General features: G+C 39.9%; 1 protein-coding gene across 2 annotated transcripts in view; it reads left to right on the forward strand.

Annotated features, from left to right (window-relative positions):
* The window catches only part of GPC6 (glypican 6), a 1,091,148-nt gene that overhangs the window by 1,038,747 nt on the left and 24,790 nt on the right, over window positions 1-27,611 (forward strand). For both annotated transcript variants that reach the window (XM_025441287.3, XM_025441288.3), the window contains one exon: window positions 27,422-27,558. In XM_025441287.3, coding sequence (XP_025297072.1) covers window positions 27,422-27,558 — 137 coding nt within the window. The remainder of the gene's footprint in view (window positions 1-27,421; window positions 27,559-27,611) is intronic.

Below are 27,611 nucleotides of genomic sequence, written 5' to 3' on the forward strand. Positions count from 1 at the left end.
GCTACCCATAATTTTAAAAGGCTGCCTTCCTGGAGACTCAGTCACCCAGGGTAGAAACTACAGGATCATCTTTACTTCCTCTTAACTCACCACCCACATTCACCCAGTTTATTATAAGTTTCTCTCTGCTCTGCCACTAAAATGTATCTCACACATAAGCACCCTCATTTTTCTGTGCTTCTTACCATTGTCCTAGAAATGTTCTTATCCTCTCTAGCCCTAATGGTGGCACTTATCTGCCTACGCCCTACTGATCCTCCTGGTTTCAGCCTCCTCACCTCCAACTTATCTTCACAACAACCCTGGATTTGTCATTGTCCTGAAATATCCATCTGGTCATGACACTTCTTAACTCATTAAGATAGATGCATCCATGATGCCTATGATGGCATCATGTTGAACATGCATCAGGTTGAACATGCACATAATCCAGCCTTCCACTAGCCTTTGCTCAGCCTTGAGGCTGCTTGCCTGATTCTCCTACTTGTCAAAATGGAATGCTTCTTCAAATTTCAGCCCAAGGTCACCTTCTAAGAAACCTCCCTTACTCATAAGTCACCCTTTCCATGACACTTAGTCTGTACTTATGTCACACAGTTTTGGATGATAGCTATTTGTATATCTGTCTGTCTTTGCCTCCAGTAGATTTTAAGACTATACCTATTTAGCCCACTCAGTGCCTAGTAAAACTCCCAGCTAGCCAAGACAAGAAGACTCTCAGCAATTTGGGTTTGTTGACTGGAATGGTGGAAATGTACTTTTTTGTATGTCCTTGGTGCCAAACACTAAGCCCTACTCTTGGAAGATGCACGAGAAAAAATTTCTCAGTAAACGTATCTTCTTTAGCATCTTCAAAATATGCAGTCTTTTGCCTTCATATCACCTAATGATTGAACATCTTTTGTGTACCTGCCAGTAGAAGTCTTCTCTTTCAGAGCCTGTTACTGGAGGAGTGTTTTTCAATCTTGGCAGCATACTAGAATCACTCAGGCCCCTATGAAAAATCCCAGTGCTCATGCTGCACCCCAAGTAGACTCATTTCATCACAGTCTCTTGTCCAGACCCCAACATCAGAATTTTTAAAACTCCCCAAATGATTCCAATATGAGAACCACTGTGCAAGGGAATAGCTCAGTTCCAGGCCTAGTCTTAGGAGAGGCAAAAGACTAGCCACATTGCATGGGATAATTTGAAAGGGATTCATCTGGCTCCAAATATCTTTCTTGGTGGCCTATCATGGTTCCCACTGAGACAGCAGAATTCTCCTTTGGATTATAGCATTGTCTCCAACAGGCATTGTTAAAATGCGTATATAATACATGTTCCCTGGAAGGAGTAATCCACTAATCCTCCAGCAATGTAGATAATGAAAAGCAAATCCTTTTTCACAGAAGATGCAGGCTTGGGAAGGAAAGTCAGGGGCACATGCCCTGAGTAGGGCATCATCACAGGAAGTTTTGGGAAGACAGAGGGCATAGTGGGTATATCTGATCTGTTAGTACAAGGTGTGGGGGCAAGGTGAGAGGTAGGAAGGAGGGGGGAGGCCAGAGAGGCACAGAAAAGGAAGTTGACAATGGGGTTGGGTTTCCAACAACAAATATGGCCTTCTCAGGTTGGCCAGAGCTGACCCTGCCCTGAGTCCCTGAAGTGAGTAAAAACTGGTCTGAAGTTTGATTTTTAAAAATTAATTGGCAGGCTGGTAGCAGGAAAAAATTGTAAATGGAGTGGAATGCCCAGGACCTGAGGGGATTAAGTCTCCTGAGTCTCCACTCTCTGGGACTTCCTGAGACTTAAAAGCAATACCGAAAGAGATCCCTAAATGAAAAGGTTAGTGGCATCCAGTCAAAGCCAAAAGAAACTAAGGTAAGGGGAACCCAGTAAAGATAAAAAGTTATGGGAAAGAGTATATAGATTTGGCAACTTTTTCCCAAGCTTTCAAAAAAAAAAAAAAATACCACCTGGGGACAGAGAACCATAGCAATCCCTCTATACTCCCCTGCCTAATGAGAATTTCTGAAAGCAAAATACACCCAGAGTCAGTCCCCATGAGGTGGTAATTTATAAAGCGGCCCCTACTCCATGCTGATACTGAAATAGACCGGTTTCCTGGTGCACCAGAGCCTTTTGTGGAAAAAAACAAAGCTGTTGGAAAGAACTCGAATAATGGAAGGCTCCAGAGAGATAAGACAACACATCTGGGTCTATGTTTGGACCTCAGACTCTCTCAACCACGTCCCTCCCCAAGGAACCTACTTCCTTTTCCCCATAAACTAAGTCGGATAGTAATCATCTTTTGCTTTGAGTGGGAAGCTCTGCTAAATTACCAACAGCTCTGCAGGAATGCAAATCCATGGCCACATCACAGATCTGCTTTCCCTTCTGCAACCCTAACCCACAACCCTAACTCTGTTGTCTTGGATTTAAACAAATTAACTAGACATGAAACAGAAAGAGGCTATTGCTTAAGGGAATCAGAACCTAGTAGCATATCCTCAGGAATTTCCCTTATGGGTTTCAGTCAGCGGTGGGTGTCTCAGGAACATTCCCAATGATTTCAAGGAGGCAAGGACAGACTGGTAATTAAACCACATGCATCAGGACAACTCAGAGAACAAAAGGCAAGGAAAGAAAAGCAAAACAAAGATGCCTTAGCAGTTTGAAGTTCTAGACAAGCTTTTGTACACATCTTATCCACCCCCTCCCCCGGCTGGGTTAAGCTCCTGAAGTGAGGCATGCCTTTGCCTCATGCATAAAGCAATGAGCCACAGAGAACATGGTGTGAGCTAAGGTCAGTCAGGCCCCAGGATGACTTGAACCTTGCTGAGCCAGATTTGGATAGCAGATGTGGAGGGCATTGTGGGCATGGAGCAAACAATATTGGGGTCTGGCAGAGGCTCCCAGGCTCACCCTCCTCTGCCTCCACCTACTCTGCCCCTGCAGATCTGCTCTTCCCTCTTCTCCAAGCTGCTCTGGCTCTGAAAGAGCCAGATGATTTCTACTTTGTCTCTGAGATCCTTTGTCTTCAGGTCCCTGTCAGGCTTGGCCAATGGGAGGCAACCACAGGGGCTCTGGAAGGAAGGGGAGATGCCAATATTCATTCTCAAAACTTCCTCCTGTGGAGGTGCTGCAGACTGGCTAAGCACCTCAACTCAAGGTCTCGGTTCACCTCTCAGCCTGTCTTCCCCACAGCTTTCTCCCACCCTCCCTCCACACTTCAGTTCTTTAGGCCTGGGGGTGGTGAGTCTGCCCCATTGGTGATAACCTTGGGTTTGTGCTATTTCTTATGGTGTCCAACACCCTGCTCTCACCTTTTTATCAAGTCCCTTACTGAATCATCTTTTAATCACCCAAGCTGAGTTGCATTGTCTGCTGTCTTCCAAGACCCAATGATATGACCCTCAAGCTCCAATAGACCAATGAATATTTTTATCTTCATTGTTTCAATGTGAGGCAATCCTTAAGGTGGCTAAGCTACTGAGGCATCGATCTTAGCATAGAAATGTCTGGAAATGCAAAGATGCCAAAAATGGCTAGAGATTAGAGAGTCTCAGGTACTCTGGAACACTCTAATTGGTGCCTGGAAAACCATGTGACCCTTAGCTAAGGGAAATGAAAAATATTTTCTCTTGGTCTAAAGTCAGTTTACAACTCATGAGGAATAATAGTAGTCTCTGCAGCATCCCGTGAGAAGGATGTACAGTAATGTGGGTCATGGAGGGTCCCCATCCTTTGTGAATGATAAGGAGAGAAAAGGAAGTGGATATAAGTTATTTGGAAAGAAAAGGAAATAGACATGAATTTGCCTCTGCCAGCCACCTTCCATCACAAAATGTGACCCTCTTTCTTCTGAACCACCTAGCAATGGGAATGTGCTGTGTATAGCATTAAAGCTCAGAACCCACCAATAAGCAAAAATGACTGTAGCTTTCTTTGCATTCATTTCCTGGAAATGTTTTTCATCGTTTAATTCAAAACCTAATTTTTTGGAATTTAATGTTTAACAAATCATGAGTGTTTGATGTAATGTGAGATTACTTTATCCTCCCTCATCCCCAGACCCTCATGAAAATGAGATGCTGCACCTCATTTGGGGATTTGGGAGAGAAAATAAAACAATCTAGATCTAGGTCAGCAGAAAGTCTGTTTGTTCAGTGTAAGTAGGGCTCTCCGCTAATTAACACTTTCCTGAAAAAAAAAAAAAGAGTGAAAGGCGTGTGTGTGTAAGAAACATATATATCCCTCTTTAAATGGCACCATTTCAGATTCAGTAAACTAGCACTTACCCCTTCAAAATGGAATAGTAATCACACATACTGAAAATTAAAATTCTAGGAAGCTGCAAAGGCTGAAAATTCAGCCAGTCACCTGACACAACTAATTAAATGTACTGGACTGCTAATTGGTATTTACTAAATTATGGAACTAAAGCTTTAACTTCACTATTTTTGCTTCAAGAATTGAAATACTGTGAAAAGAGAAGGGTAACCACGATGTCAGTTTAGTTACTCTTCCAGAAAGTGGGAGTCAGACCTTTATGCAACTCCATGTAATTGATACAGTGATTACAAAGAAGGAATGCCACCTCTAAGAGCAAATCTAAATAGAAGAAAATATACTTTCTTTCCTTCTTAATTACCCAAACATGGTGATCATAATAATAATGTGCACGAAGAGCGAATGAGTTTGCACCCATGGCCATGGGTGCTTTTTAAAGGCGGTATAATGGTTTTCTGCAACATCAGAACAGCGGATTTTCTCTCCCAGATGCTTGGCCTCTTAGGCAACCTATACAGCATAGCATATTCAGAAGTCTGTTTCTTCCCCACATAATCATTTGTTCAAATTTTTACCCTGCGCAGAATGAGTAAATTCTGATGGACTTCACATCAGTCATTATGTAAGATCTTTCTTAAAAAATTATGAGGCTTTCTCCATAACCCAATAGTCAACTGAAAAAAATATTTATTGAGCATCTACCATGTGTTCAACACTCAGCTAACTGCCAAAAGATACCAAAATGTACAAGATATTGTTCCTTACCAGGGGCATAAAGATGTTTTATAGGCAACGCATCCCCAAATGAAACAATAAACAAGCCAAATGCCCAAGATACTGATAAAATAAAATGCTCATTTGTGTGATAGGATGATCAAAATAAATTCATTATGAGAGTGTCTTCCAGCTCCAAAATTCTCCAATTCTGTGTGCAGCACAAATAATAGCAAAAGAATTTAACTAAAGGTCTGGAAGGTGCATTTTAATCATGAACATGTCCCTAGCACAGTGTCTAGTACTCAGTAAGCTCTAGGCAAGTGCCGAATGAATAAATAAGTACACGAGCACAAAATGTAGAGGATGTGGAAAGTAGAATGAATTGGCATTATCCAAGAAGGCTTCAGGGCAGAGACTGCTCTCAAATCAAGCCATAAAACAGAGGTTGCAAACTGTCATCCTTTAAGGTAAACCCGGCTTTACAGATGTGTTCATCTCAACATATACAGTATTGGTGGTGGTGGTGGTGGCGGCGGCGGTGGTGATGATGATGATGACGGTGATGGTGGAGATAATGATGGTGATCAGAAAGAAGAGGAGAGAGAATATAAAAATCAAGAGACTCCACATTCAAGTCTATATATTTCTGTTGTAAAACAAGATCTGCCTCTCCCAGTCCTATGTCCATGCGGCATTATGTTCCCTTCTTTGTGGTGTTGTCTTCCCACTTTGACACATGTCCCATCCTCTCTCTCAGCTGTCTCCCCAACCAAGGCCAGGTGTCAGTCACCTTTTATTTCCATGTGTGTGCTGTTGCTCTTTTATGTAAGAGAAATACTTCTCCATACACATACTATCCAAAGTGGAAAAATGATGGTCCAAGAGCGACTCATGTTTTAAGGAAAATGTAGAGTATTCTTGGAAAAATGAAGGAATTTCTATGCCATCAACATTAACCTGAATGTGTCTATTGAAAGAACAGAAATTACATTCTTACATTATCAACTACCTCACCAGTGTGACCTTCCATAAGCAACCGGTCTGAACTAAACCCATCTCCTCACCCTTCTCCATGCAGACTCCCATCCCCCGTCCCCACTTTATTTTTCTCTTTAGAACTTAACCCTGTCTGGCATATTATATATGTTACTGGTTTATCTGTTGATTGGTGGAATCTTCTAGTGAAAACATAGGCTGCATGAAGGGAGAAATTTTTATATATATTTTTTGTTCACAACTTCAATTCTTATACCTAAGACAGTGCCAGAAAATTAGGAAATATTGAATGAATGAATTAATGAATGAATGAATTAATGATAAATGAACAAACTCACCCTGCTTTTCAAATTTTCTTTCTCCACATGATCTCTGCCTTAAAGGATGAAGAGGCTGTGGATAGGCAGAGAGAGATGTCTTCCTCAGTGGGGGAAAGTTACTTCCTGGAAATAATATGGGCAAAGCCTTAAGCGGGCAGAGAGCTTGGAGAGGGAAAGGGGGTCTGTAAGAAGCATAGTCTAATTAAAATGGAATATGGGTCATGGAGTTGCTACCTAAGAATCCGTGACAGGTGTGAACAATAAGGCCCTAACCAATGGTCCCTTGTCATCAATCCAAGTCATTGCCCACTCCAGACTGGCTTTCCCAGCACATAACCAGTACATCCTTCTTGACCCCACCTGAACTGTTCTACCACCCTTTAGTGGATGTTCTAAAACAGAGGCTAATATGATACCTCATAGCATCTGCTGACACATGCCTGCTTCCCTGACCAAAAATTCTGCCTCTCTAATATACCTTCTTTATCTTCCATTCACACCAAACTACTTTTCAAAGCCTGAGTGGGCTTGATCCACATGGGCCTTCAAATGAGGAGCTGTTCCATCTGATAGGAGGCCTGGCTTGGCTTATTCAACCATTCTTCAAACCCAGCTCAAGTAGCTACATCTGAACCCCTCTCCGTGGCCCCACTGGTCTGCTCCTGGCCAACCCAGGACCTTTTCTCCATACCTCTCTACTATCTGCAACCTCTTCTCTGGCAATGCTCACAGTCAAAGCAGCATGTATCAAGACATGGTGTGAGCACACATGTGAAGAGTTATTTAATTAAAGGCACCTGTAGCACCCTCAGACAACCATATATACAGGCCTTGAGGGTGCCACCCTCACAACTTAGATCCTCCCTGGAAGTTCATTGCTTTTCTGGTTAAGTGGTCCCTGCCCTTGGATACTACCATGTGCCTATTTGCATGGATCGTCATTTAACACCTCTCATCTCCTCTGCTGTGGTTTAAGTACTTCTACCTTTTGTTTATTTATTTTTTTAGTACTTCTACCTTATAACAGGTGCTCTCAGTTTAGTCAACTTTGGGTCACTGGTTTTTGCTCTTGAAAAAACCCACAACCAGTCCCTCTACATGCAAGCTTCTGCCTCTTTTCACCCAATGTCTACCAGTGTTGATATCACATTGTATTACTATTCGTTTTGATGTCTGTACTTCTCCAAAAGAGAAAGTTCCCTGAACACAGGGACAGTGTCCCTTTCCTCATTATGTGCTTCTCACACAGGGAAGAACCATAATACATGCTTGCTGACAGAATGCATGGACACACACAACAATGCAGCTGTGCCTTTTGCCCTGTAAGAGGAATGACCATGAATTAAGTAATGGCAGTAGAGTTGCATATTCAAAAAAAATTAAACTGATAAAAAGATAAAGAAATACATATATTTTTAATTGCTGCAATAAAACTCATTGAACCCTGACTTATAGTCTTAGAAAAGGTAGATGTAAAAAGCTAGGTTAAATCTGAAAATTAAAAGATCTTTCAGAGAAAGAAAACAAAAATAAAGTCACAAGCGAAGTGTGCCCTCGTGATACCACCTAGTCTACTTCTTAGTGCCTTAGTGCTATGGATCTTGGTTTTCTGGTTTCCAAATCAGTGGGTGGAATGTGTTGAGGGTGCTGGGGGTGGGGAGAATTCATTAGACATGCAGATCACCAGGTTGCAGCTCTAGTGGTTGGCTCTGTACTTATAGTACTTTGAGCAACCACCCGGGTACAAATAACCCCACCACCACTTATGTCCTATCCATTTTGGCCAGGGACAGGCTCTTTCCCTTTTAAAGACCACAGGGTGTTTCCCTAATAGCCCAGCGCCTTCATCACATTTTCCTAAAATCCTTTCTTAATCAAGTTTTGGTAAGCCTGTCCCTTATGGCTCTGCCTTCGGGAAAGACTATTTCTAAAAACCAAAACTTTCAAACAACAGTGAGAAGACTTCCCAGCTTCTTGTGAAAAGGGTCTCCTCTTCAGACCAACATCAAGTTCTGCACCCAAGTCCCAGCCCCTTTGAAGTTTTGATTTTGCTCCAATTTCCATATAAACAAGGAAGAAGGTAGCTTGGTGACACACTTTATTCAAGCACTGACTTTATTTTTTTTTAATTTTATTTATTTATGATAGACACACAGTGAGAGAGAGAGAGGCAGAGACATAAGCAGAGGGAGAAGCAGGCTCCATGCACCGGGAGCCCGATGTGGGATTCGATTCTGGGTCTCCAGGATCGCGCCCCGGGCCAAAGGCAGGCGCTAAACCCCTGCGCCACCCAGGGATCCCTAAGCACTGACTTTAATAACACTTTCCTTACTACTGTCTTGGGGGAAACCCTTGAAAAGCCCTACCTACTCAAAAAAGGAGATAAACTGAACAGGGGTGGAGTCTTTTTGAATGTCTGTAAAAAAAGACATTAAAGTGTCTAAGACATTCACTTTGACTTGAAGAAGAGAGTTGGTTTTCCACATAGAAGATAATTTGAAGAAGGAAACAAAAACTGTTTTCAAAAGGCTATTTAATTTTCCCTTTATTGTAGTAAAAAGAACCAAGAGAATGAAGCATGTCAGAATCTGTCATTTATGGACCACGTTGGCGTATTTTTTAAGATTTTATTTATTTATTCATGAGAGACACAGAGAGAGAGAGGCGGACATAGTCAGAGGGAGAAGCAGGCTCCCCACGGGGAGCCGGATGCAGGACTCGATCCCAGGACCCTGGGATTGTGACCAACCACTGGACCACCCAGGTGCCCCAGATCACAGTGGCATATTATAAAAATTCAGAAATCACTCCTAATGAGAAAACTACCAATTACCAAATCGGCAAATCTTACTCAATTCAGGTGCAAGGGTAGAGAGGTTAAGGTGGCTTTGCTCTTCGCATGGCAGTAGTGCTGTGTGATGCCCCATGTGCTGGTATAAAACAGAATTCTTCAAAAAAAAAAAAAAACAGAAAAGTAACCTAAGACTGAGGCTAATGGACACCATCACCATCATCATTATTTATATTCCGAGGTCCTGTGGCTGAGATCTTTTCTTTTTTGGATGAAGGGTTATTCTCTAAGTACTGCTGCTTAGCTACCAAATCCATTTACAGATAGCCCCTGGCATTTTATCTTGAAGATTCTGATGTGCTTCCAGTACTGTTTTTATACTTATCTGCAATAAAAAGACGATTCCTCAGAGTGCTTGGGATTTGGCCGAATCAGATTTACCATCTAGTTTCCCGACCCTATTCCCAAGTATGGTGTAATAGGAAAAGGCAGAGCTCTTTCAAGTCTCTGTGGACTCCTGTGGCAGGGTGGTGAAAATTTTGTTTTCTTTACTACTTTCCATTTCATAAGAGAAATCGTCTCAAGGAGAGGGTTTCAAATGCAATGTTGTTAGATACAGACCATTAAATATGTAGGGCTGCATTTCCAACCTATATATGTAGCCCTATGGGGAAAGTCTCCCTTTGTCATAGAAACCCACGGGATGAGCTGGTCTGTGCAGTTCTATGAATAAAAAATCCAGAACAAGAACACTTTTCCCATTTTAAAGCCAACAGAGGTTTTTAAGAATTTTATTTTTTTCACATTTGTATGTTGAAGGAATGGCCTAGTTTTTATGGTGGTATGTCTTTCAGATGACCTTAGCACCACCTGAAAATTTTATTTTCTGCTAATAATTAAGATAAATGATAGCTAGATAGCTAGATACATTCAAGAACAATATAACCTACTGCTGTGCACATCCAGAAGAGTAGGCAAACAATGTTTGGTTCTTTGGATCTCCCTGAGGTATCTAAAATATCACATCAAAAAATGTGTAATTTTGTATTTGTTTAGAGGGCTACTCTAATCACGGACATTTTTTAAAAGGCCTAGAAAATTAAGGAATTACTTGAAGGGCTGCTCTAAACTATGGTGGTGTCGGAAAAAGTTGGTAAACAGGAGATCCTTTGGAGGGGAGCTAGAATCATAATAGTGTTAGAGATGGTCTAGAAAATTAGCATGGGCTAATAAATTGAGGGGAGTACAAAGATTTCCAGAGCACTGTGCTCCCTCCTCCATATTTTCCATCCTTTTTGAAAAGAGCGAGACTTCCCAACCGGCCACACAGTTTTTAGAAAGCATTAAAACATTCTAGCTGGCCAGTTCTGTTGTAATGGTGAATTTAGGAATGATGGCTCTGAAGCCTAACTGTCAAGGTTCAAAATCAGGCCCTACTTCTTGTGCTATGTGATGGAAACCAAGTGGTTTAACCCCTCACATCCTCAGCCTCCTCTGTTCAAGTGGGGTCATGGGGACTACACAATGAGGTGTGAGTGATGGGTTTAATGTAGTGTCTACCATGCAGCTGACATCTTAAATGAAGAGGTCACAACAGAGCTGTAGTCCTCAGTCGTCTTACTATAAAGTGAAGACACCAATACCTACCTTTCAACATTTTTATGCAAATTGGAGGTAATATGGATATTATTGTTGAGTATCTAATAGGTATGGAAGCCATCATTGCTTTCGTGATTGTTATCAGCATCCGTGGAACCCCACCAGACTACAGCTTCCCAAGGACCATCCAGGTCACCTTCATGGGAGTTGCACAGGGTCCCACATTTAGAAGGGCCCAGGCTTGATTTAATGCTCTGCTACTGCCATGTTAAAATTATTAGTTTTTAACAAGAAGCCCCATATTTTTATTTTGCACCATGCTCCACAAATTATGTAACTTGTTTAGAAGACAGATTTTTTTTTTAAACTGGGTTTATAAGCCTGGTCTACAAGTCACAAGTCTTTATACATAGTAGGTCTGCATTAAGTGTCTAAGAATTAAACTGACATTGTCACCAATGAATAACAATACAAATTCATCTATTTGAGGCCAGCTTTTGGAAATCACAGCTCTTCTTGAGTTTAAGTCTCTTTGTGGACAGGCCTTTAGCCAATCACAAGAGTCCTGATTACAGTATGCATTTAAAGGAAATTCTAGAAATGTAGAATGGGATCAAGTATTTGCAGGATCTACATTCATACTTTAGGCAAGAAGATCCATTAAATGTTAGAAATTATTTTATGGAGCCAATAAAAAGGTGGAAAAAGTGTTAGCAAAATCACTTGAGGAAAGGTAGTTACAAATGTATTTAATATTGGCACAGTTAGTAACTGACTTTAAATACTTTCCTGATCAACATAAAAAGGCATTTCAAGGGAAAGGAAATAAATTATAATGCCATTAACCATCACACATTATAGAAGTACCTATTATAAAAGCAAATCCTTTCTAACTAAGTTTCATTGTTCTGGATCTAAGCTTTTTCATAGAAATAAAAATCAAATACTATACTTGATTTCATTTTGCAATATTAATAGGATTAAAATAGCTTTAAATTTTCCTTTGACTCACTAAGCTAGAAAGTCAAGGTGCTAAAAATATATACTTTTGCTTCAAAATAGGCAGAAATGTATAACTGTAGGAAAGGATTTTTTTTTTTTTTTTTTTTTTTTTTTTTTTTTTTTTTTTGCCAAGTGTAACACCAAAAGGACCTTTTGGGAGAAATGTGAACCAACTTTGATGCATAATTTGGCTATATATATAAACATATGTCTATATTTGTCGTGTAGCTTTACTTGTCAAAAAATATCCTAAAACTTATACAGTCACAGAAAGTATCAATAACATAAAATTTCACATCCCCCTTTTAGAACTATGGCCTTAACATTTTGTAAGGAAATAAAGCTTTGGTTAACCTTGGCTCTGGCAGACCTCATTAAAATAACAGTCTGTCAGTTTCAAGTTTAAAATAACAGGGTTGTCAGTTTTATATGCAGTAGAACAATCTACAATTTTATTTTCTGGGAAGCCTGTGGGAAGTGCCGGAAGGGGTGGAAAGATTGGGCAACACTGCCATCTGGTGGTTGTGTTGGAAGGCTGTCTCTAACCACCTACAGGTGTGGCTGGACTGCCCTGAAGGAAAATGTGGGAAGATACTGGGCTGCCTTGAATTTAATTTCTTTTGTTCAACTTTTCCACAGCCTTTTGTCTTAAAAATGCATGCACATGGCCAAAGCCAATATGCAGTTTATAACTCAAAATTACAGCAAATCAATAAGATACTCTCTGCTCTTTGGTAACCTGTAATTTCTGCATATCAATGGCTTGATGCCATTAATTTTCAAGAGAATAAGTCTTGTGAAAAGAAGGGGATATGGGAAAAAAATCTTTAAGATTTTTTAAGGGTATCTTGAAAGAAAGTCTTCAGAGTCTTCATATATGAGTTGTATACTTTTCTGGATGATTATTATACTTTAATAAAAATAAACGAATATAAGCCAAAAAAATCTCTGTCGTGTAGGGAAAATATTGGCAGATGTCACAAAGCTGAATGCAACATGTTCTCACTTATATAAATGGAAACAATTCTAGGGAAATGCTGGATCTTAGCCAGACTTCAAATATAACCTAATTTCAGTTCAGTTTTTTCCTGGTCCATTTTGGTCAATTCATTGAGGGGAGGCAGTGTACAACAGGAGAATGGCATCAAAGGAAACAGATAAAAATGAGTTCTGCTGATTTCAAGGGCAGGCTACCCAAGGAATTCAGAAGGACATGCAGAATGCTTTAACGTAAAGCAAATAGCCTGCCTTCAATTCAAACAATCCAGCCACTCTTACATCACTGGCTCTGACTCCAGATATGCTCAGGAAGGCCCTCAGACTCACATTCTCAGTATGGTAGCCAGCCACATATGGCTGTTAAGTACTTGAGATGTGCTATAGACAGAACTGACATGTGCTGTAAGTGTGAAAACCACATTAGATTTTGAGACCAGTGCCATCCAGTATGGTGGCCAGTAGTCACATACGGCTGTTGAGCACTGCACATATCTGTAGATTGAACTGAGATGTGCTGTAAGCCTACAATACTCACTGAATGTTAAAGAGTACTACCCAAAAAAGAATGTAAAATATTTCATTAAAATCTTTTCATATGTATTATATGTTGAAATGGTAATATTTTGGGTCTACTAGTTTAAACTATTTCTATTGGGTATTGCTGCTTTGGACTCTCATTGCATTCTGACCCAGAAAGGCCATTCTGCCATTTTGCAGGTTGTTCCACTCCCACTAGAGCTAAAAAGGGTGATCTCTAACACCCTTGCTGCTTGTAGGAGACTATGAGAATCTATTTAGGTTACTGGATGCTTAAGACATAAAGGTGAAAGTCAAGTACAATCATATCATGGAGTCTACTCATAAGAGGAGTAAATGGCACCCCTCGTTGATGCTCCATGAGGTAAATTGGATCTTGAAGGTAACCAGATGGCTCTCAGGCAAAGGTAATTTACCTCACAGGGATAAGAACTTGATTTCCAAGAAAGAGTGCACGTTAGTCACCCTATGCCATCTGTCCCCATGGAGATATTTCTATGCATTAAGAACTTCCAGCTCCTAGTGCCCTAGCAATATATTAATTTACTAAACTTTATTAAATCTTTAAGAAGATAGTTAGGGAAGTGGCATTTTCCTCCATTTAAAAACCAATTTGTAGGGAAATTATATGACTTTGCCAAAGTTACAGTTAAAGCAAACATCTCTCCATGCACTGGGCACTTCTCTCCTCTACTGAAGAGGCTTCACATCAATGAGCTTTTGCCACTCAAGGTCCCTCTACCAAAAAGAACTCTTCCTGACTCTTCTACCTGCAAAATGCTATTCATCCCTTAAGTCCCATTTCAACTGTCACCTCTTTCTTGGAGCTCCCCTTGATTCCACCATCTACTCAGTAATAAGACACCAATTATACTCTGTCCTACAACCCATGAAAGTATGAGAGATTTACTATGCTTTTTTTATATATAAATCTTCTTTCCCTACAGAGTAGTAAGTTTCTTGAAGGCAGGACCACCTTGTATCTCTTACTGTGTGTCCAGTACATTCTGGACACTTAACAGGTGTGTGTGTGTGTGTGTGTGTGTGTGTGATTGAATAGACTACCCATAAACAGACCCAGAACAACCATTTCTTCATAAAATAGAGAAGTTTACAAGAGAGAAGTCCTTCCCGTAGCAATAGCTTATTTTGTAAGTAAGAGCATCTAGAATTTAAATTTCGCTTTCAATTTAATTTGAAGTCTCAGAATTTAAATTCACCCTCTGCCTGCTTTACTTCATTTATCTATCGATTCATTCATTCATTTGCTATCTATTGAGTACTACTATAAACCAAGCATTGTGCCATATAGGACACTAAACTCCTAGGATGTGGTGAATACAAAGGACAGAGGCCCTGCCCTTAGGTCACCTGCAGTCTGGGTGGGAAGACCCATTACAATGAATGGGGACATCTGTAGGACAGGAAAAACCAGAGGGATCTCTTGGATCACATCCTGGGTGGGGGGGTTACTCTGGAGGTCAAAGGAGGAGTCCTAGGGGAGGGATGTTGGAGTTGAGACTCACAGAAGGAATTATCCACTAACTTTTGCTCTTCTCTTCCCAATGTATAGATTATAGGTTTGTCTATATGGTTCATAGACATTCTTGGGTCCTATGATTTATGTTCTTGGGTACATTTTTGTAGTATCTTGGATGTATTGGTTGTAGTATCTCATTTTGTTGTTACTCAAAATCCTTTATGTCAAAATCACTGGCAATTAAGTTTGAACCAGTTTCCAATTAGATTCATGAAGGAAAAGGCAGAACATTTTATCATATCACAAATGTAACACAATGGATGCAAAAATACCATTTATTTTGTAACACATTGTACAAGTCTGCATAGTTAAGTATAAATCAAATCACACATGCCCAAAAGAGATCCTGTACTTTTTGTTACCTATGTCATGAGACATTTAGGGCAACCTATCTTTTTACTCTATATGATTTTAGAATTTCCACATATCTGATTTTTGACTGCTACCTTCTGAATACTTTCTGTGCTTCATCTAAATTACCTTTCCCATATGTGAACATCTATGCAAGTACACTCACTGGTGGATGGAATCACATTTGCAACACCTTACTTATGAAGGTCCTGCTCAATTACAGCAATCTCAGGTGAGCAAAAGAAATCTTCTGATTCCCTGGTAAGTTCCAAATATCTATTGTGCCTTCAGAAAGAGACCAAAATATACATTTATTTCTCAGCTTTGGTGTGAAAGAATATAGCGTCAAACATTTGGAATTAAATGATGAATTCTAAAATATTCAGGAATGCCTAAATCCAAAGTGTAATGCTTTGCCATTCCTCCTCCTTTTTTTAAAAAATTAGCAGACAACTTTTAATATCCTGGATTTCATTCCCTGAAGATGAGATTTCAATATTTTAAAACTGACTTCAGGTGGTCATATGCCTATGAATCATTGCTTTATGTCAATCACAGGTAGAAGTAGAAATCCGGTATGGATTTTCTGAGTATTATCAAAGAACCCTATGAAGGAGTTGCACATTTGAAGTAATAGTTGGCAAAGAATCAGAATTTTTCACCAAGATTGAATGTTCAGAACATCAAACTTTGTTTCACATTGGCAAAATTGGGCTATTAAATATCTGAGCTTTGTCTGGCAGTTTGCTGAATTAGTGCTAATTTCCAGATCAGTCCTACACAGAAGGATCAATCCCAAGCCATTGCCAGGATCTTATTGGCTACATCAGGTAATTGAGGGAAAGTGAAGGAAATCTGTTCTTCAAACCAAAAGAAATTCCAAATTTTTCATTCCATAGTGATAGAATAGATGGTATTAGGAACAGATCAGTTATTAAATATCTGAATGGCTATAATGTGCCTTATGTAACTGCTAAAAATACTGAATTCATTCTCTTCTTTTGAGAATACATCTGAGATCTTCCTATCCTGCCTTATGAAGATAGCATATCCAATAACCCAATTTAGAATCAGCACTTTTCACAATACATGCTCTAGATCAGGGAAAATTCCTTGGGAATGTCTGCACCTACACAACCGAAATAATGCCTGAGAAATAACAGAGAGCAAAGTTAGCAATCAAGGAAGATGGAGCTGACCTCAAAAGCCAAGAGCAGAGAACGAGAGAGCAAAGACTGGATAGACCCAATGTCACAAACGAAGCAAAGGGATAATTTACCAGGTGATGGTCAGGGAAAAACAGAATCCACCCTCGGCAGCTGAAACTAGCTATAGATCACAAAGAACAAAGCAAACAAAAAGGTTGGGGGTCATCACAGGAGGAAGAACAAGAATATGTTTATGCTTTTTGGTCAAGACTTGTCCATGAAGATCCCCAGAATTGCTGAAGAGGAGAAAGTGACTTACTTTATGTCAGGCAGCGGATCTCAAGTCCTCTTTACAGTCGGCATTGATATCTGTCATTGGAAATGTTTGAATAGAGCCTAGGTGAGTACCTGTCAAGAATGCTCTAGAAGCTTTGGACACTGGGAGCTCTGCTGAGCCTCCAAATTTCATGACTCAATGACAAAACCACTCCTTGAAATTATTTATATTTTCACACTTGAGAAGTGAATAGTGCCACAAATTAGGTACCACTGTGCAAAATAATACTTTGATCTCATGCATTTCTGCAGACCTCTGTCTTTTTCGTTTCTTTTCACTATTGAATCCAGTGTTAGTTCAGTATCATCTCCAAGGTGTGTAGAATGTTTCCTACCCTCACTTGCCTAAAATGTAATACCATAGGGAGTGAGGCACAAACAGAAGTTTAGGTATAAATGTGAATATCTGAAAATGTATTGTTTTTTTTTTTTAACATAGGCTGCAAAAATCTGACATGAACAGCATAGGAAGGTATTTCTGGTTTTCCCACATTTATTCCACTGTGAGGACCAGTGTTTTGCCAAAGAAGAAGATCTCATCTGTCTTTTCAGGGTCATGCCCTGACTACAGCATCATCGCATAGTCTAGAAATTCCAAGCCTGAAGCCAAGGGGGATGACACAGACTCTAAATTTTTCATCCTAATTCCTATTCCCCTGAGAAACTCAACAAAACTAAGCATTGTCATTTTGAACTTTCAAGGATTCTTTCACTTCCTACTGATTTTTTCATTCTTCTTTGTTTTTCCTACAAAACACACATGTGCTTGTCTCCTTGGGGAATAACATGAAAAGTACCACACCACAGGAAAAAATACGTACTATTTTTTGGAAAATATGGTAATATTTTGAAATATTTTGAAAAACATGGTAAGAGACTAGCACTTATTATTGGATTCTCTGGGAATGTTTGAGAAAGCCCAGATTGTAAGGCTGGTTTTAGGTTGTGTGGTGACTCAGGCACTCAGCACAACGCTCGGTGGGTTGTTTGGCCAAGGTCTAACTTTGGATTCACTGACAAACTGTGTTCAACAGGACCCTGCTGTCATCCCAAGACTCAGTTAATGATTTCCTAAAAGGAAACATATTGTGAGGGACTTCTCCATGCATTCCAGGACCTGCCCAAACATTACGCGATAGACAATCTAAGACATGAAAAATAGCTTTGAAGAGTTTCACGGACTCAAAAGAAATGAAAAGTTGAAGTTCTGGTGAATAGAATGCTAAAAACCATATCAGCAGAAGGGACTTGAGTCCAGACTTGAACATAAATCAAGTAGGTAGATGGAGCAAGTCCTGCATCTTCACCTTCCCCATTGAACTAACTCTGACGTTAGTAACCCCTACTTCCTCAAGAATATTAGGGGGATTGCATTTACAGATAATGGGCCACATCAGAAGAGTTAGTATTCCCTCTGAGTCTTCAGAACTTTAAATACTCTAGACTGTCTGTACATGTTTTCAAGTGAGTGTGAGAAGTTGTGAACAGGTTCATTCACAGACTTCTGTTTGATCACTGAAGGAATATACCTGGCTTGAATTCTAATGCAGGTTCACACAGTGAACTGAATGACTTGGTGCTGTAATAAAAGAACATTCTTCTCTAGAGTAAAGCCGGACAAGGTCACGGTCTCTGAAACTGGATTATTAAACTCTCAGGTTGCAAGAATAATATTATATATTGTGAATTTCCCTTAACTTGACCAAGTAAAGTGGCCTTGTCCATGAGCTAAAAGTGAGGCTGACTTTGTTTCTTTAAACAGATTGTTTTCCCAAGCTAACAAATGACCTTCAGCCTATAAAATATTCACATTGTTTTTCCCCCTCAATATGTATTATTTAGTGTATAGTCCTTTAAATATTAACCATCTTTTTTCTAAAGATATGGTATATATTATTTACATCCAGCTACATTATGTTTTCACACAGATGAAATAGGTACACTGGAGTCTTTCTGAAATCACGAACAAATAGGGCATCTGGCCAGGTGCACACAACAGGTACCCAGGGAAGTGAATTCTGGTGTAGGCATGACTGACAAAGGACAGCAGGTGGCCATCTCATAGTTCACTTCTCACACTTCACAGGAAAGATCCAGGAGAAATGAAAGGGCCAGCATAGATGGACTTTGGGCCTTAGGTAGGCAGATAGAGAGCCATGGGCAAAATCTCTTAGAGGAGATCAAATGTGCCCCATCAAAGAATCCACATAGGAGACAAAGGTAATAATAGTTCAAAAACACCCCAAATCAGTATTTAATAGGTCACTTGCTCAGAAAACTGAAAGGAAGTTACTGGAAATGGTACAGCTTTATGAGGATTATAAAGACTGCCTAAGTTGGGATTCATTCCATTTTTACTTAAATCCCCATGTTTTTTCCCCAAACCAGCATTGCCTTTGAGATCTCTAAGGCTCTTCCATCATACTTGTGTAAATTACACCAAAAATGACATTTGAGATGACAGGAGGCTAGAATTCTAATTAGAGGATTGGAGGGGCCATCTGAGATCTCACTCTCACTCAGGGGATAATCAGGTCAAGAGAAAGCACATTTTTGGAAGGCCTGCAGAATTTGTCCATGTCTTCCTTATTCTCCAAAGGGAAATCCAAGAAGGCAGTAGCTGGCAGATAATCGATCATTTTTGAAATCTTACTTCCCTTAGCAGATAATCGGCAGTGCTATTCATGTATTTATTCACTCAACCAATATTTCTTAAATACCCAGGACATGCACAGCACTGTTTACCAAGGCTCTGCTGCAGAGCAGGTGTTCCCTGGGAAACATGAAAGCACAGATGCTCCTTGGCAAAAGGAGGAGCTGAAGACCAGAGCAGTGGCTAAAAGCAATGGCTTCTAGATGGATAAAATCATCCCATTGTTGGAAGTGAAAACTTGGAGGACCATGATGCATTTCTTGTTTTTAATCCCTCTAAATAGAAATGACTAATTATCCAGTTTCCTAAATTGTCCCCATGGCAAGATTCAGTAGGCACAAAAGAGCAAATATCAGCAAAGACATATTTGCTTGAGAGGGAATATGATTTTCCCTACAAATTTTCAGGCAAATTGGTATCAGTACTCTCATAGCCCTTTGCTTAATCCGATCATATTTGCTCCATGTCTGTTTATCCTCTCCTACTCCTACACAGGGACACTAGGAACCCTTGAGGGGTGACGACTATGTACTGGCCGTATTTGTATCCCCAGAGTATAGCATAAAACCTGACTTAGAGAAGGCACATAAGAAGTGTTTAATAAATGAAGCTACCAACAAAAGCCTTTTTCTTATTTTAACCAATGCAATGGAACTTTTTCTGAATTATACTTTCCTATCTCATTAAACTGATTTCATTGAATGTTTTTGCTTGCTAAGTCACTGATTCAAAATACATTGTGTCAGTCCCTTTACTACAGATTGGCAAGCTCCGAATTCTTTGGATCTCATATCTCTAAGAGCAAAAAGTCAGAATCATAGACCTCAGTGCATTTATAACTGTTTATGCATAAATTATACATAAGTAGTACTGAACTAATGTATTTTCTATAACATATGAAGGTATGCAAAAAGTAGAAACGTTTGAAGAAAGAGGTAAAACAAAGAACCTTTATTCATTTTATTTTGTAATGTTGTCGATGTACCAAGAGTAAGTCTGCCATTTCATTGCTTTTCAATTGTGCTTGCACTGTTTGAAATGAACAAAATCCAAAGTTTCTTTGCAGAACTCATTTTAAGCCACTCATCCATTTAATGAATTAGTTAAAACTACATAATCTAATCCATAAGTGCATTTAACCAAGACATGTGAACTGCAGTAGATTTCAATACCTCAGGACCAAGCTAATGGGAGGTGCCACTATGAGCCCCTTTCCACTCTGGAAAAGTCTTACAAGATAATTGAGAAATGGCCATCACCATATGGACCAATTAAGAGACATATCAATTTATAGATCAATTAAATATTAGGAAAACTTAATTCCTCTTATTTTTTATATTTAAAAAGTAAAAATAGAATTTCTCTTGTTTTTACCCTGAATCACATTGAATCATCTTGCAGACCACAGGGGTGGATACATACCTCCACCAACAACCCAACACACATGCTCCAGAGACGATGGCTATAGGACATGTCCTTCTTAAGCCTGCTGGCGAAAAATAACAACTCTGAAGCCTACACTTGATTTTGAATCTCATGGCTACCATTTACCTGATGCGGGACAAGTTTTTTTTACCTCTCAAGACCCCATTTCCCATTCCCAAACGGTATAATGATAATACATCAGCACAGAGTTGAGGATTGCACATGAGTGCTTTAGCCCAGTGACAGATCGCACTCAGCTCCCAACTGCTTTGTCAGTTACTGCCCTCTGCCAAATTCAGCAAGGCTCTTAAACACCTATATCTCCCAAAAACAAAGTCTCATTTCTTTTCCCAACTTTTCATTATTTTTAACTTTTCCAAAAAATACTGAGGTGGTTGAAAATAAATAATAAAATGAACACCCATATACCTCTCATGTAGACAAACTGATGGTTGATTTTTTTGCTATTTTCAAGTAAGTAAAAAATGAAATAACACTTTATTCCTAAATATCTCAACATAAATCTTTTAAAGGAAAAGATGGTCTCCTGCATAAACATGGTACCATGATTACACTGAAGAATATTATTGGTGGGACGCCTGGTGGCTCAGTAGTTGAGCACCTGCCTTCAGCTCAGGTTGTGATCCCCGGGTCCTGGGATAGAGTCCCGCATCAAGCTCCCCACAGGGAGCCTGCTTCTCCCTCTGCCTATGTCTCTGCCTCTCTGTGTCTCTCATGAATAAATAAATAATAATCTTTTTTAAAAAAGAATATTATTGGTAATTCAGTAGTATCATGTACTACCTATTCTGTATTCAAAATTCTCCAATTTTCTCAAAACTCTTTCTTATAACCAGTACTTCCAGTCCACATGTAGCATCAGGTTGTAACATTTTTAGTTTCTTTTCTTCTAGGACGGTCTTTCTGCCTTTCTACAGTTTTTATCTCTTTTGAAGAGTTGAAGCTGGTTTTCTTATACAATATCCCACACACTGAATATGACTGATCATGTATGTATTGCATTACTTTGCTTGGCCCTATACTGCCAAGTATTTCCTGTAAATTGGAACTTGGTAATTCAGAGTCTTGATGAAATTCAAGTTTAGTATTTGGGACGAGATCATTTCTTAAATGGAATTGTCAGATGCCAGTACTTGGATCATCCTTTCTGCTCTTCGGTTTTGCTAATCCCTTTGTTTTGGCAATCTATTCCACGTTGTCAGCTTCCTCCCTCTTTTGTCTAATTTTGCAGTTCTGGAAAGGTGGGTATGATAATGGTAGCACTATCTTCCTCTAGTTAAGTAGTCATTGACCTTCTGACAAGCCTTCAACAAAGAGTCAATGCTTTGACTGGAGCTAGGAATTGAAATTATCAGAGATCAGAGTAAACTCCAGACAAGTCCTAGAAGAGAGCCATATTTTCCTGGTGGCCGCCAACAGTGTGTATTTTGATCAGAGGCCTGCGGCATGACAGAAGTTGACTTTCAAAATCCCTCAGGGGCATAGATGTGAAACATGTAATATTCAGGTATTACTGGTATTACTAATATTCCAGCATTATGAACATAAGACAGGACAAATGGTAAATATAACTTGCAAGTATTTGCAAAAGTTAATTTGTCCAGGAATAGCTTATGTGGGAAGCTGAAAGACATTGCTGCAAACTCCTTATTTGAGTCCAGATCTTTGTTCTGATCAAGTCTTCATTAGTAGCGAACTAAGATACCCTATACTTCAGTGACACATTTTTATCAACAGTTCTTGCTAGTGGAAAGCTTAGCTCCCTGTTGTATGCACTCTAGTTTCCAGGAAGAAAAGTGTAAGAACAACTCAAATCTGGGGCTACCACAATGTATTCACACACATTATTCAGACATAAATATAAGAGGGACGCCTGTGTGGCTCAGCGGTTGAGCATCTGCCTTCGGCTCAGGGCATGATCCCAGAGTCCTGGGATCGAGTCCCACATCGGATTCCCTGCATGTGGCCTGCTTCTCCCTCTGCCTGTGTCTCTGCCTCTCTCTCTCTGTTTGTCTGTCATGAATAAGTAAATAAAATCTTTTTTAAAAAGATAAATATAAGAGAATAAGAGAAAATATTTCTAAATCGTGTAAGGAATGAAAAACTTGCTTGATACTGAAAAACAAACTGCAATCATTTGGATATCTTTGGAATCAAAGGCATGTGCCTCTCTAGTGTCTAATAGGGTCCCTTTTTTTCAGCTTGTCTGCATCACCACCCTCGGCTGAAAGTGAATTGGCCGATGTTTCCATGCAGAATGTTAAAATCGCATTTGCATCTCTTGCTGCTGTTTTGCTGTTATGTCCTCCAATCACTCAGTGAAAACGCCTGGCTACTGCAATGCCACAGTGAACACGACCTGATTATAAAGTGTCCTGTGGTGACTCAGAGAGGACCCCACACTCTTCACTTAGCTAGATACAACCCACCTTTCCTCCTGACCTTTTAACATGAGTGCACTTTGTGGAACCACACTATTTTGTGTTAGCAAGATTGTCTGCTGCCTTGTAATAGATTGAGATAATGAAATCTATTTATCTATTGAGCACCTACCACGTGCTAACACATGTGTGACCAACCTGTCTTCGTTTGCCAGGACTTCCCAGTTGTTTTTTTTTTTTTTTTAAGATTTTATTTATTCATGTCAGAGAGAGAGAGAGAGACAGAGAGAGAGAGAGGCAGAGGGAGAAGTAGGCTCCGTGCAGGGAGCCCGACGTGGGTATGACAAGCACTGAGGATGACAAGTTAGAACCCTGTACCTGTGTCAAGAAGCTGGTGACCTTAGAATCAGAGAAGTAAGCCAATTACAAAATTAGAGTAATCAGTACTTAAAATCATGAACAGGGCACCGTGGACACAGAAAGTTGAATCTAACTAACTGGAAGACCAGAGATGCTCCTTGAAAGAGACAATGCTTGAGTATGATTTAAAGAGTGAGCAGCATAATATATGCAGTGAAATTTTGCAAGACTCAAAAGAGGAGATATCGGTGAGACATCATGCCATTTTATTCTTTCTCTGTGTCTCCGAATACATATATGTTTGGTTCAGATTCCCACAGTGTAAAGGTGGGATCTTAGCATTAAATAAGCAGAAAAGAGAATGGTCATTCCCAGTGTACTTTATTATGGAATGGAATATACCTTACAGTATTTCAGTACTGAAGCTAGTGACAGTTTTCTCAATTAATTATGAATATGTAATGCCTGTTTCTTTTTCTGGAGTTCGTGTTTAAGAACTGTGAGAATGAGTAGCTTAGTGGTGATAGCCCAGGTTGCAAAGGTGAGGGACACCACCAATGTGGCACCTTGCAGAACAAATCAAGTGAAGGGTTTTATTTTTGACAGGTTTTATTTTGAAAAAAACTCAAATGTACTGAAAAATTGCATTTAAAAAAAATTGCACACTCCCATCTAGATTCATTCACCATTAAGAATTTGCCGCATTTGCAGGGCACCTGGGTGGCTCAGTCAGTTGAGCATCCAAATCATAGTTTCAGCTCAGGTCATGATTTCATGGATCGTGGGATGGAGCCCTCCATCAGGCTCCTCACTCAGCAGAAAGATTCTTGCCCTCTACCCGTCCTCCTTCTCATGTGCACATGTGTTCTCTCTCTCTGTATCTCAAATAAGTAAATAAATCTTTAAAAAATTTTGTCACATTTGCTATCTTGCTCTATCTCTAAACATCTATGTGATGGTGATAATGATGATTCCTGAATCATTCTAGAGTAAGTTGTGGGAGCATAACCCTTTAACTCTGAATAGTCCAGCATGTATCTCCTAAGAACATTCTCCTTTATGAGCATGATATGAGCTCGTATTCAGAAAATTCAACACCAATAAAATATTATTTAATATAGAGTCAACATTCAAGTTTCGCCAACTATCTCCATAATATCCTTTCTGGCAATTATTTCTCCAATCTAGTGTGCAATCCAAAATCATATACTGCATTTGAATGTCATGTGTCTTATTCTTCTTAATCTAAAAGAAGTATTCAGCTGTGTCTTGTCTTTATGACTGACATTTTTGAAGTGTACAAGCCAGTTGTCTCATAGAATGTTCATTAGCCTGGACATTGTGTTTATCTAATGAGTCCTCATGATTGGATCTGGATTATGAATTTTAACTACATAAGTAATGTGTCCTTCTTGTCACGTCACATCTGGAGGAAGCCCAAGTCACTTTGTCCCACTACTTTGATCACTTGGTTAAGGTGGGAGCCTGCCCAATTTCTTCACTGTAGAGTGACCAGCTTTCCTTTTGCAATAATAAGTATCTGTGGGGGAACACTTTGAGATTGTGTAAACCTCCTAGGCCCCATCAAACTTCCACCCAATGTATTTTGTACTAGTTTGTTAGGGCTGCTATAACAAAGTATCACCAAGTGGGCAGCTTATAACAGATTTACTGTCTCACAGTTAAGAGGTTAGAAGTCTAAGATCAAGGTGTTAGCAGAGTTGGTTCCTTCTGGGAGTGTGAGGGTGAATCTGTTCCCTGACTCTTTGCTAACTTCTGGCAGATTGCTGGCAATCTTTAAAGTTCCTTGGATTGTAGATTCATCACCTTGATCCATGCCTTCATCTTCACATGGCATTCTCCCTATGTATATCTGTCTCTGTGCCTAAGTTCCCCCTTTTTATAAGGACAAAGTCATATTGGAGTAGAGCTGACCCAGATGATTCCATTTTAACCTGATTTTCTGCAACAGCTCCATTTCCCAATAAAGTCACATTCACTGGTACTGTGGTTAGGACTCCAATATCTTTTGAGAGGGACTCATCTATAGATAACACTTGCTGATATCAATTATTACTATGATGGTTGCAGAATGGTGATTTTTATGTCACTCTTTCAACATTTATTAGTTGGCTTTTGGGGATTGTGGCTTTTTGTAATTGATAAACAGAATGTGAATCTATCTACAGCTGGATAGAAATGGCCACATGTCTTTCAAGTAAAAAATACAAAGCAAATAAAACACGCACACTCATCTGTGCCTAAAGTGATAGCAAAGAAGGACTAGCTCTCACTGCAAAACTCTTTACCCAGTCAGACTGGCTGGAAGGAGAGCCAGGGTTAGGGTAGCCCATGGACCAAAGTCAGAATCAATGGGGGAAATCAGAGAGTGCAGGTCTCAGGCCATCCTAAATATTTCTTGTGTGTAAGCTACTTCTTGGAATATCACTACTCATGGATTATTTTCATGTTCTAAAACAAAGGTAACATCACTCTGTTTAAGGGTGTGTACCAGGGTCTCAAATCCAGTATTCTGGCCATCTTCAGCCCTTTGTGAATGAGCAGATATTTCTCAGTACCAAAGCCTCTTGTCATCAGAATCACAGGAAGCAAGGTCCAAAGACTGTATAATTCTGGAACTATTGAGAAACATGATTGGGACACAGATCCCACATTCCTTTCTGTTTACTATTAAACGTCAAAAAAGATCTTCAGAATTGTTTTCTAAAACTCTACACTCCTTCCACAGTAAACAGAGAATACTTTATTTCCAAAGGCTATGGATCGCAAACACATAATGCCATTAAGTCTCAGTGGCTGTCCCTTCTACAATGCTGTGTAGGTACGCTAGAGCTGCTGTAGCCACATACCACACGCAGGGTGGCTTAAAGAACAGAACTTTATTGTCTCTTGGCTCTGGAGGCTAGAAGTCCCCAAACCAAGATGTCAGCAGGATTGTTTTTTTCTGAGGCTGTGAAGGAGGGCTTCTTTTCCAGGCCTCTCCCCTTGCTTGTAGGTAGATGTCTTCTATCCTCTCTCTACATTGTCATACCTTGATGCACGCCTCTGTGTTAGGATTTCAGCATATGAATATGGGGGAACATAACTCTGCCGTAATTCTGCCAACCTATACCAAATGCATTTCAACCATCCATAGACTTTCCCAATGTTCACATAGGCAAAATAGAAAATCATAGTTGTGACTGCAGGAACCTAGGTGTCAATTTTGGAACCAAAATGGTACTGAATCCTTGTCTCCATTCTTTCTGCAGGTGAAAAGTCAGTGCTGAGCCTGAAAACACTAAAGTTGAGGTTACTAAGCTTTTCCCTGCCATCCAAAGGACTATGGGTTTTACGCTTACCTATATTCGGAATGACTTTTCTCTTCTTGCTATAGAGATGTTTACGTGGGTTTGGATTGCCTCTCACTATCCAAGTGTGTGCTGTATGAGCCTGTCCATTGGTTAAGAGCAGAGGTTACCAGCAGTTGAATTAGTGACAATATTTATTTCTTATGGAAACAAATAGACCATTGGGGAAAGCATTTTCTCTCTCAGTCCCCTGTTTCAGTGCATTTATCTGACATCCAAGCAAATGAATTCTAAAGAATATATTTAGGGAATCTGCAATAGGGAACACCTATTTCTTCCAGCCAGAGAGGGACTTGAAACCAGTTGAGATGCTTTGTAAGTTTTTAATTCAAAGCATGGGAGGACAGAGATGATGGAAAACAAAAGCCAATTACCTGAGAACTCTCTGCCAGAAGCTAGAGGAAGATTGAGGGAGGAGGTAGGGAGGCTTGCCTGAGCAATAAATCCTGCAGCATGGTGTCTCTCTCTCTCTTCCAACTGATTGAGTTTGTGCTCGTCCTATCACAGATCCTCTAACTTTCACCTGTGTTGTGTCCTTGTGTAGAAATGGGGGACACCTGGGGAGAATATTCACTCTCTTTCCTTGCTTTCTTGATCAGGTCACAGACATAAAAGAGAAACTGAAGCTCTCTAAAAAGGTCTGGTCGACGTTACCCTACACCATCTGCAAGGATGAGAGCATGACAGCAGGCACGTCCAATGAAGAAGAGTGCTGGAATGGGCACAGCAAAGCCAGGTGAGGGTGACTCGCTCTTCTGGTAGTTGAGGCATTGTGCATCCAGCCCTGGA

This window comes from Canis lupus, chromosome 22 (genome assembly GCF_003254725.2).
Source record: "Canis lupus dingo isolate Sandy chromosome 22, ASM325472v2, whole genome shotgun sequence".
Classification (NCBI taxonomy): domain Eukaryota; kingdom Metazoa; phylum Chordata; class Mammalia; order Carnivora; family Canidae; genus Canis; species Canis lupus.